The sequence below is a fragment of the Malurus melanocephalus genome, unplaced genomic scaffold (assembly GCF_030028575.1).
Source record: "Malurus melanocephalus ecotype Western Australia unplaced genomic scaffold, MMel_1.1 scaffold_286, whole genome shotgun sequence".
Lineage (NCBI taxonomy): Eukaryota > Metazoa > Chordata > Aves > Passeriformes > Maluridae > Malurus > Malurus melanocephalus.
In genome coordinates, this window is record NW_026623518.1 from 576974 (window position 1) to 593034 (window position 16061).

At 45.2% G+C, this 16061-nt stretch overlaps 2 protein-coding genes across 2 annotated transcripts in view; one reads left to right on the plus strand and one right to left on the minus strand.

Moving 5' to 3' along the window:
* LOC130579666 (store-operated calcium entry regulator STIMATE-like) overlaps positions 1-2364 on the plus strand; it is a gene marked incomplete at its 5' end in the record, with an annotated part of 18326 nt that extends 15962 nt beyond the window's left edge. Inside the window, one exon of the mRNA XM_057376623.1 lies at positions 1919-2364. Within this exon, the coding sequence (XP_057232606.1) occupies positions 1919-2032 (114 nt within the window). The remainder of the gene's footprint in view (positions 1-1918) is intronic.
* A 4093-nt stretch (positions 2365-6457) lies between these two features.
* ITIH5 (inter-alpha-trypsin inhibitor heavy chain 5) overlaps positions 6458-16061 on the minus strand; it is a 42056-nt gene continuing 32452 nt past the window's right edge. Inside the window, 6 exon segments of the mRNA XM_057376633.1 lie at positions 6458-7210; positions 8211-8588; positions 10370-10486; positions 11559-11609; positions 11958-12511; positions 15182-15491. Of these exon segments, the coding sequence (XP_057232616.1) occupies positions 6912-7210; positions 8211-8588; positions 10370-10486; positions 11559-11609; positions 11958-12511; positions 15182-15491 (1709 nt within the window). The 3' untranslated portion in view covers positions 6458-6911.

The following is a 16061-nucleotide window of genomic DNA, read 5'->3' on the forward strand; positions in this document are numbered from 1 at the left end:
TTTTTTCAGGTTCAACAGCATCACAATATTAATGTGATAAACAGAGGAAATCTTCACGTGAGAGAGATGGAAACTTTCCAGTGTGTCCTGAACCATAGAAAAAAAAATCCTTGAGACCAATGAGAGGGACARCAAGAGCACTTAATCCAGTCTGCTGCTGTCCTTGGGGTGTCTGACTGAAGATGACAACATTGGATGGAGGGGCTGGGGTGTGTCACAGGGTGGGGAGGAGGAAATCTTCCCCTGCGGCTCTTCTGCTCCTTTGAAGTCCCTGACTCACTGGGGTTTTGTTTTTCCTGTTTAGTGGTTTTGTTGCTGTGGTGACTGGCCCGTGGTGCTGCCTGAGTGCTAACAAGTGGAGGAGTTGTGAATTCCCAGCTGTGCCTGCCAGAGATAGGAGTGATTCCCCCCTGCTTCTGGTTGTGCCAGAGGGATCCCGGGCTCTGGGACTGGTTGAGCTGTTGGGGATGTTCTCTGTGTGCCATCCCTTKGCTGAGGTCTTGGAGCTGGAAGGCTGCTGGGTGAGGTACAGGGGGACTTGAGAATGGCACTGCAGCTTCTCTTGCCCAAACCTGGGTATTTGAAGTGAGGAGAAAGGGATAGGATAATACTGGCAAACAGTCTGGTCTGAGGAGGAGCAGCTGAGGGAGCTGGGGGGTGGCTCAGCCTGGATAAAAGGAGGCTCAGGGGTGACCTTATCAGTCTACAGCTCCCTGAAAGGAGGGTGCAGCCACCTTGGGGGATCCCCACCACGTGGGGATCAGTCTCTTCTCCAGGTATAAAGAACAGGACAAGAAGGATCACCTTCAAGTCATAACAGAAAAGGTTTATATGGGATATTAGATAAAATGTCTTTAYTGCAAGGCGGGTCAGGYACTGGCACAGGCTGCCCACAGAAGTGGTRGAATCACCRTYCMTAGAAGTGTTCCAAAACCATTTAAATGTACTGCTTAGGGACATTTAGGTTCAGTGATGAGCTTGGCAGGGCTGGGTTCACAGTTGARCTCAGTCTTGGWGATCTTTTCCAGCCTTGAGGATTCAATGATTTTAATCTGTCCAGCCATGAATATTACCCCTGAGAACTGCTGGCTGACTGGCTTTGGGTTTCAGCTCTTCTGCAGTCAGTGCAGCCATGACCTGGGTAAAATCCAGCCTTTTTCCTTTTCCAGAGGAAGAGGAAAAATAAAAGATCTGCAGGCTCAAGGATGCCTGCACTTAGCTCTGTCTGGATCATGCAGTGCCAGTTTAGAGCAGCCTTTGGTAGTCYCAGAGGTGGAGTTAACTACTGAGGGTGTTGGTGCTCCTGGGGCAAATGGCAGCCTTTGGGTCCTGCTGCTGCTGCAAAAAATGCTTTTTTTACCTTAAACACCAGTGGGAGGAGTCACTGCTCTGCTTGGGTTCCCACAATTGGGACTGAGCCAGGAGCTGCTGTGCCAGGCAGGAATAAGGTGCTGCCAGGCTTGGACATCACTCCTGAGCTGGCTGGCCATGGCTGAAGCTGAGCCTGAAGTTCTGCTTGAACTTCTGGCTGAGCTCTGGAGGTGACAAATGGCTGGAAGAAGGTCTGCATGTGGTACAGCTGCTCACAAAATGTGTGACTTTGGTTTTGTGCATCTCTGCTGAGGCTTCAACCTGGGCTGACTATCCGTGTGTGAGTCCTGTCCCAGGGAGAACAGAGCCTTCAGCTGCCCATTCTGCTGCCCATTCTGCTCTCAAGGAAGGGGCTGGGATGCCAGATGGTCCTGGTGTCTGTGCCCAGAGCTGTTTGGCTGAGATGACCTTGAGACCTTACCCATCTGCCAGAGAGAACTGGATCTGGCAGCAGACCCCTCTAGGGGTGCTTGACCTGTTCAGCAAGCAGTATTGAGAAGATCTGATACCTCTCACTCCATCAGCATCTGTCTGTTCTCTTTTCTAGGTATTGCTCTCTCCAGACATGGATTTTGACCAGTCTGAAAGCGACCAGGATGTTTCAGGGCTCCGGGGAAGCAGCCAGAAGATGAAGCAGCCCAGCTATCAAGTGGTCATCTGACAACAGCAGGACAAGGGAGCTGGAGGAAGGAGCAGCACTGTGACCCTTGAGCTGGCCAAGGGCAGGGTGGGGAGTGCTGGTTGATCCCTGTGGATCTCCTTTTGCCTGCCTCATCCTAGACCCGTCCTGCAGTTGTCTTGGGGATGGGGTCTGTGCATCTTGTACAGGCTTGAGCAGCATCTGCTTTCCCTGTCTGCCCCACACGCAGGCACGTTGAGGTTGGGGATACAGGGATGTATTTTCCCTGGCTGGCCAGCTGGGTGTGACTTTTTTTTTGTCAGGGCTAGAGACTGAAATGAAAAGATTGTCTGCTTTTTTAATAGAAAAGGAGAAAAAGATTATTCAGTACTGCCTGAACTGTGACACTTTTATATGCACAATGCTCAAAAGAATTAGTTTGCAGTATGTATTTAAATGTCTAGAATTGGGGAGATTGTCTTAGTGGATCTGATTCTTTTTACTGTTTTATAAGGAATCCAATAAATATTTGACCTAAAATTGCTTCATAGATTAAATGYCTTCATGTGCTTAATGTTCAAAACCCTAATGCTGTGAAGGGGAGGAAGGGGGGCTTTTGAAATCGTTCTTGATCAGGGGAGATTGTGTTTCTGCAGCAGGGCTGTCCTAGTTAAACTACAGATAAAGAGCTGAGCCAGAGTTTGGTGTCTGTGGTTGGGGTGCAAAGCCCTGATGGTGCAGCCCAGCCTGTGCTGGGCTCCAGAAGAGACTCAGAGATGGATCCCTTRCAAGGGAGTGTTTACTGGAAGTTGAGAACTTGCTTTTTACTCAGTTTAAAATAAACATCTGAAATATCTGCAGGATTTGATTCAAACTGTATGTGAAAGCCCCATGAGCCAGCCCTGATCTGGGGTAAGGGAAAGCCTGGGGTAGTACTGGTGCTGGGAAAGACCCCGTGTCACCCCAGAGCTGGCACTTCTTGCTCCATGCGTGAAGTGCAGGGCTTTGCCTTGTTTGCTGTCCTCTTAGCAAACTCTATTTGTGTATAAACACAAAAATGCAAAACACTTTGCAGCTGTCCTGGGGGGAGAGTGAGCGCAGAGCAGCTGCATCACCCCGCTCCCAGGCTGGGTGCACAGACAGCTGTGGAGACCCATCCCGAGTCCAAAGAGGGGATAATCCTTGGAGCAGAAATCCAGGATCCACTGGACTGGTATCCCCAGTGGAGCCAGAGCCAGGCTTTGCTTATTGCAAGACAACTCCCCTGAAGTGATGGATGGGAATGATCTTTTGTTTTTCCTTTTTGCCTTTGTATTTTTCCCAAGAAAACAGCCCTTGTTAAGGAGTACAAAAATAAAGGATTTTCTAACTCGGATGGATTTAGACATATAGGCTGAGCTCAGAGGATGTGAAGATGCTTGGTGGGKTTTTTTGGGGGGTTTGGTTTGTTTATTTCCTGACTTCAAAGTCGTTTGAACCCTTAGATGCAAATCAAAGTCTCGGATGCCCCTCAGTGAACTAGACACGCTTGGCTACACTTGCAGCTGTGCAGCTTTAAACTGTTTTTCKGGAAATTAAGTCCTTTTTTATTTTTCTTCCTTAATGAAGGGTCAAAATCCTACTTCTGCTGGCACATCAAAAGGCTTTTGGAACACATGGCACACAGCTCTCTGAATAGATTATTTATATTGCTCAGTGCAGTTGGTTTCACAACGCAGCTTCTGCTTGTCTTGGGGAGCTGTGCTCTGGTAGGGGCTGGAGTAATTCCTGTGCTGTGTAAGATCTTGACTGGAAATAAATTAAAACAGCTTCCCTATTAGAAACTTTCTCCCTGTTTTGAGGCGTACTTGTATTTGGGGTTTTGTTCTTGCTACAGGGCTGCACAGTGCAATCCTGCAGTGGGTGAAAAGGGCAAATTTGGCCACAGCAAAGTATTTATCCTGGAGTGACCTTCATCTCTACCTTAGTTGTGGCTGGCTGAGAAGGTTCACAAAAGGCAATAGCAGGACAGGGAAGATGTGGGGGAAGGTTCTCCCTCTCAAAATCCTTGTGSTGCCAGTGCTGTTTCATCAATTCCCACTTCTGAAATGGTGCTGTGCAATTGTTTCCATTGCACTCCAGAGTGATTGCTCAGCCTCATTCCTGAGCTGTCTGAGCAATGTGCAATCTTGAGCTGTATCCCTGTGAATCCAAGTGCTCTGTGGCACTCTTGGAGATGAGAACAAATGCAGTTATTCCAGGAGAGGTCAGAGAGCTCTCTGGGATAGCATGAAGGGCTGYGAGGACCAAACCCAGTGAGAGAGGGAAGTGTTGTGATGCCCACTTAAGAGCTGAGAAAAGCTGAAGTTTACAGTGCAGGACCTGCCTTTGCTCTTGGGACAGCAGGAGCATAAACTGTTGTCCCACGTCCTATTCTACTGTATTTAAAGTCTTTGGTTAAACTCTCATTTGAAGGTGGGAGTAGAACCTTGGGGTCTGTTCCTGCTTTGTACCAAGTGTATAGAGACTAAAGAATGCCAGTGACCTTCAATTTTCCACTGAAATTTTTCTGGCTCCCAGCTTACTGTTAACTCCTGCGTGGTTCTTTCAGYCATCTGGTAACATGAGCCTGTCCAGCAGCATGAAACACACACTACCTTAGCTTCAAAGATTGTTTTATCTTTGCCAAATGAAAGCTTCACTGCAGTGTTCACTGTAAAAYATTTATTGTGAAATGGATAACTGGAGCCTTAAGGAGACCTTGAGTATATTGCTCCAGGTGCTTCGTATTGCWGAGAAGTTGGACTTGATCATTGTTGTCTTCAGGCCCTGAAAGAAATAMCTTTCCTTGGCTGGAGGAGGAGAAAAGAGGAGCAATGATGCACCTGAATTATTAGCAGTAGGTGTGTGTTCATATATATTATATACAWATCTATATACAGAAGAGATGAGGGGAGAGCCCAAGCCAATCATTCCCCTTAGCAATACACTTGGACAGCAAAATGTGAGAGGACAGATTGCAGCAAGGACAGTATGGAAACACCTGCCAAACCCTGAGGTGCCTGAACTTTCCTGTTCACTCTGTGCTAGAGAAATRGGAGCTTGTTTGGATGTGGGCTGTGGCTGATCTTCCTGCTGTCTTCTTGGGCAGAGAATTTCACAGCTGCTCTTCCTGGCCCACAAGCAAACTGCAATAAAACCTCTGTAATTATTCCACACTCAGGACTGTGCTGAAGGTCTTGCCTTCAGTTCTCCCTCGCAGGAGAGCTGTTTTCAAGGCAACAGGGCCCAAAGCAGTAGTTTCTTCTTTATGTTCTGTTCCAAAGTACGAGCCTTGGCATGAGTTTTGTACTAACTGAGCTCTCTGTGAGGCTCTTCCAGAGTGCAGTTAAATCTTGCTGTTGGCTGTTTCCCCTCTTCCAGGCAGCACATGGTGTGAATAAGAAACCATGCTTGCCACCTGCTCTGCTGCCACGGTGCTTGCAGCACTAACGAGCTGATCAAGCAACTGGAAAATCACCACCCCACCCCCAGCAGCTGGAGCTGCCACAGCAACAGTGTGATTTAATTGTTAAATATGCAAAAAATCAGTCAAGGCTGAACCTATTTCTGTAGGTCTCTGGCAAGTGTTTTCTCCTAACACATGGATATCATTTAATTCCTGGAGATGCTCCACACCCAACATCCCTCCTTTCAGCTCTGGAAAGGCAGAGTGTACATGAGCTCAGTTTGGCCTTGCCATGTAAATGTCTTTGTGGTTTCAGGTCTTCTTTGGACAAGTTCTCTGCTAGAACTCCCCTGTGGCTGATCTATAGCATTGCTCASTGATGCCTCACTTTAAAATACGCCACAGCCTCTCAGTTTGGGGTTGGAGCASCACCTGCAGTGGGGGTGGCTGGCAGACCCTTGCGCACAAATTCCTGCAGTGTAAGGAAGGAGAAGAAGCCAGGGGAAATCGGGATGAAAAACTTTTTTTTGACAATTTGGAATAAATAAAGACTTCCTCCCTGATTACAAAAGCAGTTAGAAACGTCTAGTCAAAATTCAAGAGGCTGCTTTGTAGGCTCACAAGCTGTTGTGGGTTCTGGTTCATCATCCCTTAGGAAATTTTAATCTTTGCTGAGCAGAAGGGATGTGATGCTCAAGGACGTGGCAGGTCTGTTGGAAGCTCRTGGTGGAACTTTGGTGCTCTCTGAGGGAGTCAAGACTGAAGAAATCACTGACCCTGCAATGTTATTTAAATGGAATTACRCTGAATTAACTGCTCCATGGAATGGGAGCCTGTGCACCGAGACAGCAATAAACCACATCAAGGCTTTCACCATTTTTTTAAGGGTCTGTAGTAGTTCAGGGAACATTAGTGCTTAGTGGCAAATCCAGACCTCATCCCAATAACCAGGAAAGCAATACCCCCCTGTGGCCTGTTGATTGATTTTCTTTAATGCTGATGTGTCACTGCAGATGAATATCCACCTACCTCTCCTCTCTCTCTCTTCTTTCCCCACAGACCAAGGTTGAAGAAGGTGCTCCAAGTCACTTCTTTGCACAGGATCTCACCTCAACAGGCACTGTGCTGTGATGTGCCTCTCGTGGGGTGACTCAGCAGCCCCATAGGGTATTGCACTGATCCCTGCATGGTTTTATTTTAAGGCCARCAGCCTCTGCACTTTTCACTGGCTTATTTCTCACTCCCTTCCCACTGGGAGAGCACCAATCCTGCCTTTAGCCACATCCTAAACCCTTCCCCCCAACCTTCTTGTTCTTTGGGAATTTGACAAACCATGTTCATCTAGCATGAAAGAGAGACAGCTTATTTCCAAGGSCAAAATCCATGGTTTCTTTGGCACCAAAAAGTAAGGAAATATTCTTAAATTGCCTGGTAGAGGCTTCAGAAGGGACCTGCTGTCACACGTGCTGCTGCAAAGCATCTCTGTGACCGTTTTTAAAGGCTGTTAATCATCCCAAAGCTGGTCCCTGTGTCGAAAGGATGAGAAGCCAAATAGTCCTTGTAGCTGCCATCGATCAGTTTTTCCGCGTTGTTTTTGGCAAACCAGCAGCTGACTTCCTGCTGGCCGTTGTAGATCCTCCTCTGCTTCCACACCACAGGAACCAGCCGTCCCTTCACTTTCAGGGTGTTTGTAGGGTTTGCCTTCAGCRCCTCAGATTGGTTCTGCCCAGCCTCATGATGACTTTTGTTTAGAGATTCCTGAAGAAGCTTAACTTCATGGTTCAGGAACTGACCTGCAAGGCAAGATAAAATAAAACTCCATGACTGGCTGATTTGTGCCTGTTTATAAATTGTTGTGGTTTGGTAGTTTATTTTTTTTTTTTTTTCGGTAGGATGCATTTGAAGATTCTCAGCTTAAGGACTTCTCTGCAAGAGCAGGATGAATCTTGTTCCTGTGATTCTTTTCTAAATCCCACAAACATAGAAGTTACAATAAAACCCTTTTTTGTTTTTTTTCCCATGGATCAAGATAAACTAAAGAGCTGAAAAGCTTATTTAGCTGCCAGTGGTTAAATTCCTTTCTGTGGGATGTAGTTACTAGAGGTTAATAACTCACAAAATGCTCATCAGCAAGCAAAGATTCTAGGCCTGAAGCTGCAAGTTCTCTTCCCTTGTCTTCCTGGGAGCAAGATCTAAGTGTGGATGTAGAGATTTGTGCATGAAAGTGGCCTAGTTCCAAAACCCCACACTTCAGGGATCATCTCCTGCTTCACCTGGGGGTGTCTGAGTGGCACAGAAACTGTGGCATCAGTTTTAGAGTTSTGCACCTGTCCATRACCATAAACATTAACACTTCTCATTGGCTGAAAGAACCCAACCATCTGGTCATTAGCTGAGCCTACCTGAAGCCCAGCTCCTTTAAAAGGTAGGGGTGGTTCTTCTTTCACTTCACATTTGAAAGAAAGGGGCCACAAAAAGTTCTTGTGGAAGATTTGGTTTCTCTGTGCTGGGAGTATCAAGCATGTGTATTCTGATAGCAACTGTATTGAACAATCATTCAAAGAGTGGAAATGTGAAAACCAGGCACAGCTAGGATAGGGAGAGATAGGTCCTACAAGAAAGGACCAGAGAGGATCTGGAGATACCAGAAATAAAGAAATTGTATGAGAGAGGATRTAAAAGTCTCACCTGGGAACTTAATCCCCACCTGCCTTGTTCCTTCCCTCCTGTCTCTGTTCCGAAGGATCATTTTAGTCTGGTTTACAGCTCTGAACCTGAGAACCTGTCACCTACCCAGTAGCCCGTGGGAGTCAGAAGAGAGGCCTTTACTGCTGGAGATGTAGAAKCCCAGGTGATTCCTCTGGTATGGGGCTGGCTTCTTGTAGTGGTGGATGAGGATGACAAAGCTGATGGWGTCCCGGATCGTCACGGTGACGTTGGAGTAGGCAGAGATGGACACCTCGAGGCTCCTGCTTCGCACAACGGCGCTCCGGCCACAGGACAGGACAAGCCTTTCCCCATCATCCAGGATGACCCTTTTGGGTGTGATYTCCAGGTAAGACCTCTCTGGCTTATTGCTGAGGATGGTGATGGTGCTGAAGTAAGTCCGATGCTTCTTGTGGCCGTTGGGTGGTGCAGGAGCTCCGATTAACTGCCCGTTCACAGTTACACCTTGCAGGAAAACAATCAGTGAATGACAGCTGGAACCAAGGATCACAGATTTACAGAACAGTCTTGATTGGAAAGGGCCCAGGAGGAACAGGTTATTAACAGGTGTATTGTCTCAATGACACTGATACCTTAGGATTTTTAGTTTCTGTATTTTCATGTTTCTGTGTTCTTGTAGTTCTCTAGTACAACACTAAAACTACCATTCTCTCGTCTTTAGACAAAGCAATCCCTCTCTGAGCCTGAATCCAAGGACACCTCACTGCCTCAGAGCCCCAAAATATGTAAACAAGAGCGAGTTGGGGTCCGGAGCAAGTTTGGGGTGGTTGACATCACGACCTGCAAAGATCATTGGAGAATTAAGGCCCAATATGTTAATAAGGCAGAACTTATAAAAGGTGAAGATCTCGTGACTCAGTGTCCATTTTGGGTGTAGCCTCAGGACAACACTTTTGTCTGCCCTAATGTACCAGGGGGCTGTTAGACCTTTATTAAAGTTGTCTATTCGCATTCTCTTAAGTTTGTCTGGCCTCTGTTTCAGATTAGCCTGATCGATAAGGCGTCAACACAAGCCTTGAAACGGAGAACATGCAGGCTCACCACCTCTTGCCCAATCATTTCACTTACTGGTATTCAAAAYACTATAATCAGTCTGTTATAAAATTATTACCTCATCCAGAGCACATAAATTAACCCAAGCTCAGAAATCCTGGCCTTCTCTGCAGGCAGGCTCCCCCGAGCCCCGTTAATCCTAGCGCAGTGTACTCAGTGCCACAAAAGGAGCAACTTTTGAGTAATCTAAGGTGCAAATCCCACTCAGTCAATTAAAGTCTAGGTGTCCACAGTAAGATTCCAAGTAATTTAAGTAATTTTTGTGGTTTATTGTCCATAAGACATTGACTCATTTCTCACAGGCCTCCGAACACCCACTGAACTGTGACAATTAAGGTGTAGGCTTGTTGCTAACCCAAGCTAAACCAAATCCATCCACACTGAAATGAAATATCTCCATATCCCATAATTCATGATGGGATCTCTCATTTCTGTCTTCAAAGACTCAACATGCTAGTGCTCCAGAGTCTGTTTTCCTCAAGCTCATTCTGCATTTGATCCACAAAATCATTCAAGCACAAACAGTCTGAAAGAAGCTGAAGGGAAACATTGCCAGGAGCTGTATCTTACTTAGGCAGACATGAACACAAAAATATGGGGGCTAGACCACTGCCACACAGAACTGCATCCTTACAACTTTATTGGGGGGTTTTGTAAAACAAGTCTGTGAATTGTCTCTGGTTTCGACACCCCTTTCTCCTATTGTCACCCTGTTCAGGACATAATCTGCTTATTAGCTGCCCTGCTKAGAATTCCAGATCGGATCAGACCACGCTTTGGGCCCCTGAGGCTCAGACTGGCTTGGRTAAAGCAGATCCTGAATCATGTGGGTTTTCTCAAGGCTCATGACTCAATAGCCAGTTTTGGTTTCTTTACTAAAAGAGCTGTGTTGCTTTGTGAGCCTGTTTGGGTACTTTGCTCTGTCCTAAACTGAACAGTACCATAAAKAGAGGGAAATTCCCATAGCAGAGCAATTTTGGTGAGTTCCAAATCTTTTATTTGCACACTGTGACTTTGTAACTGGATGAAATTGAACCACTGAAGAAACTTCTTCTAATTTCCTGACACCTTTTTGCCTGTGAAGCACCTGGTGCTTGGTATTAACTGCTGCAGGCCTGGCCTTAAACTTTGGTTTTTTCCTCCACAGGAAATTGCTTGACTTGGCTGCTCACCAGATTCCTTGTGGTCAGAGACCAGCCGGAGAATGTCCCCTGGTTCTCCATCAATATTGAAGCAGACAGAGAACTTGCTGGAGGGAAAATCAATGACAAAGTGAGGGTCCCCATCCGCTGAAAAGACATGGAAAAAAGGGATAAATGTGAGAGATGCTCACACAAAACTGCAGTGTCCAAGTTTGCAATGAAACTGCTGCTTAAAGTGTGTTTGTCCCTTTTTCTTCTAAGTCCTCCTGGTTTGTTGTTTTTAGAGGGTCAGATGGAGTTTGCAGGAAATGCCAAGTTTGCTTTGTTTTTTTGCAAAGATTGTTTTGTTTTTCTCACAGAAGAARTTGGGTTTTCAATGACAACTCAAAACCCAAAACAGTCTAGATGAAAATCAGGATATTTTCTTCCTGGAATATGATTTCAGTGTTTCATGGGAATTGTCATGTAGGTGTTTTGAACTCCTCCATACTTTCTTGGCAGGCTACATCCCCCACAGAACACACAAATGTACTTTCTAACCCAGGGCTGCACCTCATACTGACACCTCCTGGCCCTCAGTACCAGATTGGGGCAGTCAACAGCAGTTATTGATCCCACAATCTTAATTCTTCAACAGCCCTTGATCTCTCATCAACTATCAGACAGCTACSATTAATAAGGCAAGCCAAAAATTCTAATTTCTAAGGTAAAATTGACCATATCAAATGAAATTCAAATCAAAATTCTTGATCTGGACTTATTCTTCAGTGTTTAATGTATGCAGTGTTCAGAGTTAAGCAGAGGTGCAGAACCACCAGGAAAAGGGTAAAATACCAAAAACACTATAGAATTTTCTCTTTCTTTCAGTCTTAGACAACATTTTCTATGTTTCATCATAATTACTTTACAAAACATTTTCTGACTATTCCTAATACAGAGAGGAAGTGTTTCCTGATCTCCTCTCAGCTACAGAAGTCTCAAACATGAGCATCAAGTGTTGTAGATTGTCTGCCTTGCTATGTTTCTTCACACTCYTTCTCAGTACTGATCCTCTCTGTACTTTGGTTTTATTTTTATTTTCCTCCCTACTCTGTAGGTCTAACAAACAGAATTTTGGCTGGTCCCTGGGATGGTTACACCACAGTGATACACATCTGARGTTTCCATAAATCAGTCACTGTTATTTTGCATTATTAAAGGCGTGAAAACAGGCACTGACCTGAAGTTTTGGAGATTTTAATYCTCTGTTTATCGTGCTCTCTGCGTATACCTAAAAGTGGGGAAAGAAGGCTGTTACTTACTGAGCAGCAGAAAGAGACATTATAATAACATTCCCAAAATATTATTCAGAGGGATTATGGGATATATTCCTGCAGACACATCAAGTGTCATGTAGAACACCAATTTTTCAATAGTTTCTACAGAGCAGTAAGTGCTTCAAGGGGTGAATCAGGGGCCTAAAATGTTTGCTAAAGCCCACAATTAGAAAAATTGATATGAAAATCTTAGCTTTACCCATCAGTTCATTGTCTAGATCACCCCTGTGCCAAAGTCAGCCATGACACAGTGCCCATGCAAAAAGATTTCTTACCAGCACAAGATTATTCTTCTCTCTTACCTGGTGGGGCCCTGTGCCCCTGCAGGCTTTGCAATTTTTCCCCAATGCCATCAGTGGAAGGGCTGATAAACTCCTCCTGAGGTGCCTCTGAGTGGAGTCCAGCCTCTTTCATCTTCAGAACAGTGAAGGGGGTAACAAAATTGTAAGCCAGGGCCATCGACTTGGCTTTTTCCATCAAAGAATCCTTTTCCTGACTGTCATCACTCTTCAGCCGAGAGTTGAGCAATTCCTTGATGGTGAGGTAACTCCACGCCCTCTCRATGTAATTATTATCACCTTTGCCATCCTCCAGGCCAGGGACACCTCTGATGTCGTTCCTGCTCGGCAGGTCAACAGCCACATCTGTTTTGAGGAGGATGTACTTCTTGGAATTGCTGGCAGTCACCTCCACGTGSAGTTTATCCGAGGTGCGGTTGATGAGTTTGCCGGCTATGATAATTTCAGAGCCATTGAAGTAGTTGGGGAAGAAGTTCTGGGTGACCTGCTCCACATCGTCCTCGGGGTAGTCAACACGGATGTCAGAGAGAAGGGGTGTTCCTATTTCATCATAGAACCTTAAAGCAAGACACGTTTCTCACCATTAGCACTGCTCATCCCGGTGTGTGAACACCCTCTTGCACTTGTACATGGCCCAGGACACAGTCACGTTATCTAATGTAGCTCCTAAGACATCCAGGGGCAGTTTGAGCCCCAGGAACCAAATTTAACTATCACATTGCTCTAACTGGGTCCAGAGAAACAGGGGAGTCTCAAAACTGGAGTGGACAAAGCCCTGAGAACCCTCACCTAAAATTGAAGTTAGCACTTCCCAGAGCAGGAGGTTGAATTACATGATCTCCAGAGGTTCCTGTCAACCAAAATTATTTTCTGCCTCATTTCAGTATTCAGCGTTCCTCTGGCATCTAAACAGAGATGCCTTAAGTACATTCAGAAAGGTCCCAGCATGGCCTGGCAGTCACCTCCCTTTCACTATAATTCCAGATCTCTGCAAGGAGGTATTTGTGACCATTTCAGTGTGCTTAAGATGACTTGTACATTAAAAGTAATTTCTTGGCTTCCAAGGTTCACAGAAAGCTCCCCCATTATTAGAAAATGTTGTTAGAAGAGATGCTGTTACCCACGCGTTTCTAGTGGGATTACACCTGGCATCCCAGAAACTGTAAGGCATTACACATGGCATCCCAGAGCCAGAAAATGTAAWGCAAAAATTTTAGATCACTCAAAGTTGAAGAGAATCCAAACCAAAGCTTCTGAAACTCTGGGAGACCCCTAGATTGGCTTGGTCAGTGTAGGACAGGCAGGAATACAGTTTTCTGAGGGCCAAAAGAAAAAGAGAATCAAGAAGGAATGTCATCATGCCCCCCATAAATGAGGACATTTCCAAGGAATGGAGGAATTCTAGCTACTAAATACAGCCCCCTGGCACAAGAGAACTCATTCCCTTACGGCTGATGTTCTGTTGGAGCAGGGAATGGCTTCCATGGAACCAGGGAGGTTAATCCTGTAATGCCTTGTTACCTTGACCAACCACACTTGTGAGAACACCTCACTCTGGAAAGCCCAGAAAACCTTCCCAAGGCTCGAGGCACGAGTTTACAGTACTGTGTTTTCCCTACAGCAATGTGCTTTTGATGGTTCCTCCCAAGCTGCTCCAAGAATGCCATATTTCCCACTTAAATGCCAGACTGCTCATCTCCTGGCAAGTCAGTTGAGTTTAATTTGGTAAATAAACAAAGAATTGGCCTCAGCCCTTTTTTTAGTTCAAGCTGCATTTATTTGACACATCTGGTTAAACAKATTGTCTGGAAGCTGAAGTCACACTTTCTGCTTTATTCTCTCTCCAAGGGAACCCAAAGCCTGAATTCACTGACTTTAAAAGAAAGTCTGAACATTCAGTGTCTTTCATGCAGAGACCTCACCAGATTTCAAAACATGACTGAATTAAACTTGAGAACTCTGCAAATTAACTTCTGAGTTGTAACAAGTGGTGGAGAGATACAACCTGTCTTCCAGTACAATTCAAGGAAGTATCTGTATAAAAATACAACCCACTGAGCACAAAAAGAAAATTACATTGGCACCCATTTAGGTTTTCCYTCCAACAGAGGTTTGAATTGGCCTCCAGCAGCGATTGTGCTTTTCTGTATAAATTTGGCACCAGATGCCAAATGGGTTTGCCATGACTGAGCTTGATAAACAGTGAGCTGTTCATCAGGGAGAGGCGTTCGAACAAGTACTTGCAGCGCTGGGCTCCTGCAGCCCAATCAATCAGAACATCCTCTGTTTGCCAGGGAATGCCACTTGCTCTCCAAAATTCATGTCCTGAGAAAGAAATGACATGGGTGGGGTGACAGCTGGATCTACAGAATTTGGTTTAGAAGGAATTCTTGTCCATGAATAACCACCACAGAAGGCAAAGCTCTGGTGGAAGGTGCTTGGATTTATTGCTCCAGGGGAATTAGACACGAGCCAGGAGAGAGGTCTCTGCTCAGTGACTCTCTTTTTTGTTTCTGTGGTTAAAACACGAATGTTTTGGGAGTGAAAGCCAAACATTTTTATTTGGAAACACTGCYACATTGCTAGATATTTTAGTCAGAGCTGTGGTCATGTATTTTTCTGCTGTTCCTTACCAGGGTCTCCCTTTGGCTCCCTGATCACAGGAAAGGAACATAATCTCTGGTCCTACTGAAGGATTGCAGGAAATTTATAAGGTGTTTGGCTCACAAAGAATGAGGGAATTAAGTGACTATATTGTTATCCCAGGAATGAAATGTGTTTGTTTTTCAAAGTCAAATACTTTGGAGTTTGGGCAAAAGGTTATAATTATTTTTAAAAAGTAATTTTTTGCTTCAAATTGAAATCTTCATTCCTGATCCCTTCYATASTTTTTATGTTGCTGATTTGATGTAAGAAATTCATCCTCTCAAACCACCATCTACCTGTGAGGAGTTGGGACCTATGCCCCCCAGCTCCTCCATGTCCAAAACCATGACCTGAATTAGGGAAACAAATGCCTTGTTCTGAGGGGCTGGAAAGCTCCAGTACAACTCAGGGGGTCTGCTGAGAAAATAAAATTTCTGAGTAGCCATTCAGAGCATCTGATCATACTCTGCCTCTTCCAACCAGAGTTGAGCCTCAAGGAAACACCCATTTCTTGCTGTGTCTCCTTAGAGGATTTTCCATCCCAAAACCCTTTCCCAGAGCACAGAAAAAGCAGAACAAACCCTTTGAGGTGGCTGGCTGCATCCTCATCCTCCTGGAAAAGCCTYGTCATGCCACAGTTCTCCAGTGCCATCCTCTCCAGCAGCTTGTGGTCCACGTCATTGCCAATGCCRATGGTGAAGAGGCAGAATTTGTCACGGATGGCATCCTTGGTGTTGGTGAGGATTTTGGATGACTGSGTTTCCCCAACAGTTGGCCTCCCATCTGTGAGGAAGATGATGAGGGACACGCTCCTGGCATCGATGTCGTTCTGAGCAATGTAATCGTTCAGCAGCTTTGCCCCGGTCTGGAGAGCCTCGTTAATGTTTGTCCCTGCGAAGGTACCAGAACGATTAGAGACCATTTCTCCTTCTAAGAGTGGGGTGAATAATTTCCCTGAGCTCCTTTTAATGAGGTCACAGCTTCTCTGTGCATCAGGATGTTCCTTTTTTCTACATGAAGTTTCCCTAATCCTTCAATTCAGTTCAGCTCTGTTACTCAGAACTAGTTTGGTATAGCTGTGTTTAGTCTTATGAATTTCAGTTTGTGAAATTGCTGTTGAATGTCTCAATGTACAACAATCATCCTGGTGAACAGAGTCATACCATGTCTGGCTGGTACCAAAAAAAAGGGTTAAACTTAATTACAGAACTCTCACAGATGATATCTTAACCAGGAAAAGTTCTGTTCATTTATTTCTGAAGGGCACAACATTTGGAGTCAGAAAAAAAAGCCTCTGAATGGGAAAACAAGTGGTTGGGTTTTGTTTTTCATACCCCAGGGGATACAAAGTTTAAAGGGAAGAGCTTGGTTAGCTAAGGAGTGTGTTTGCACTAAACAACTGGCTAGTGAAGAATAGAACTGCCTGAAGTGGGGTGCGAGGGAGAAAACAAAGTGAGCAAA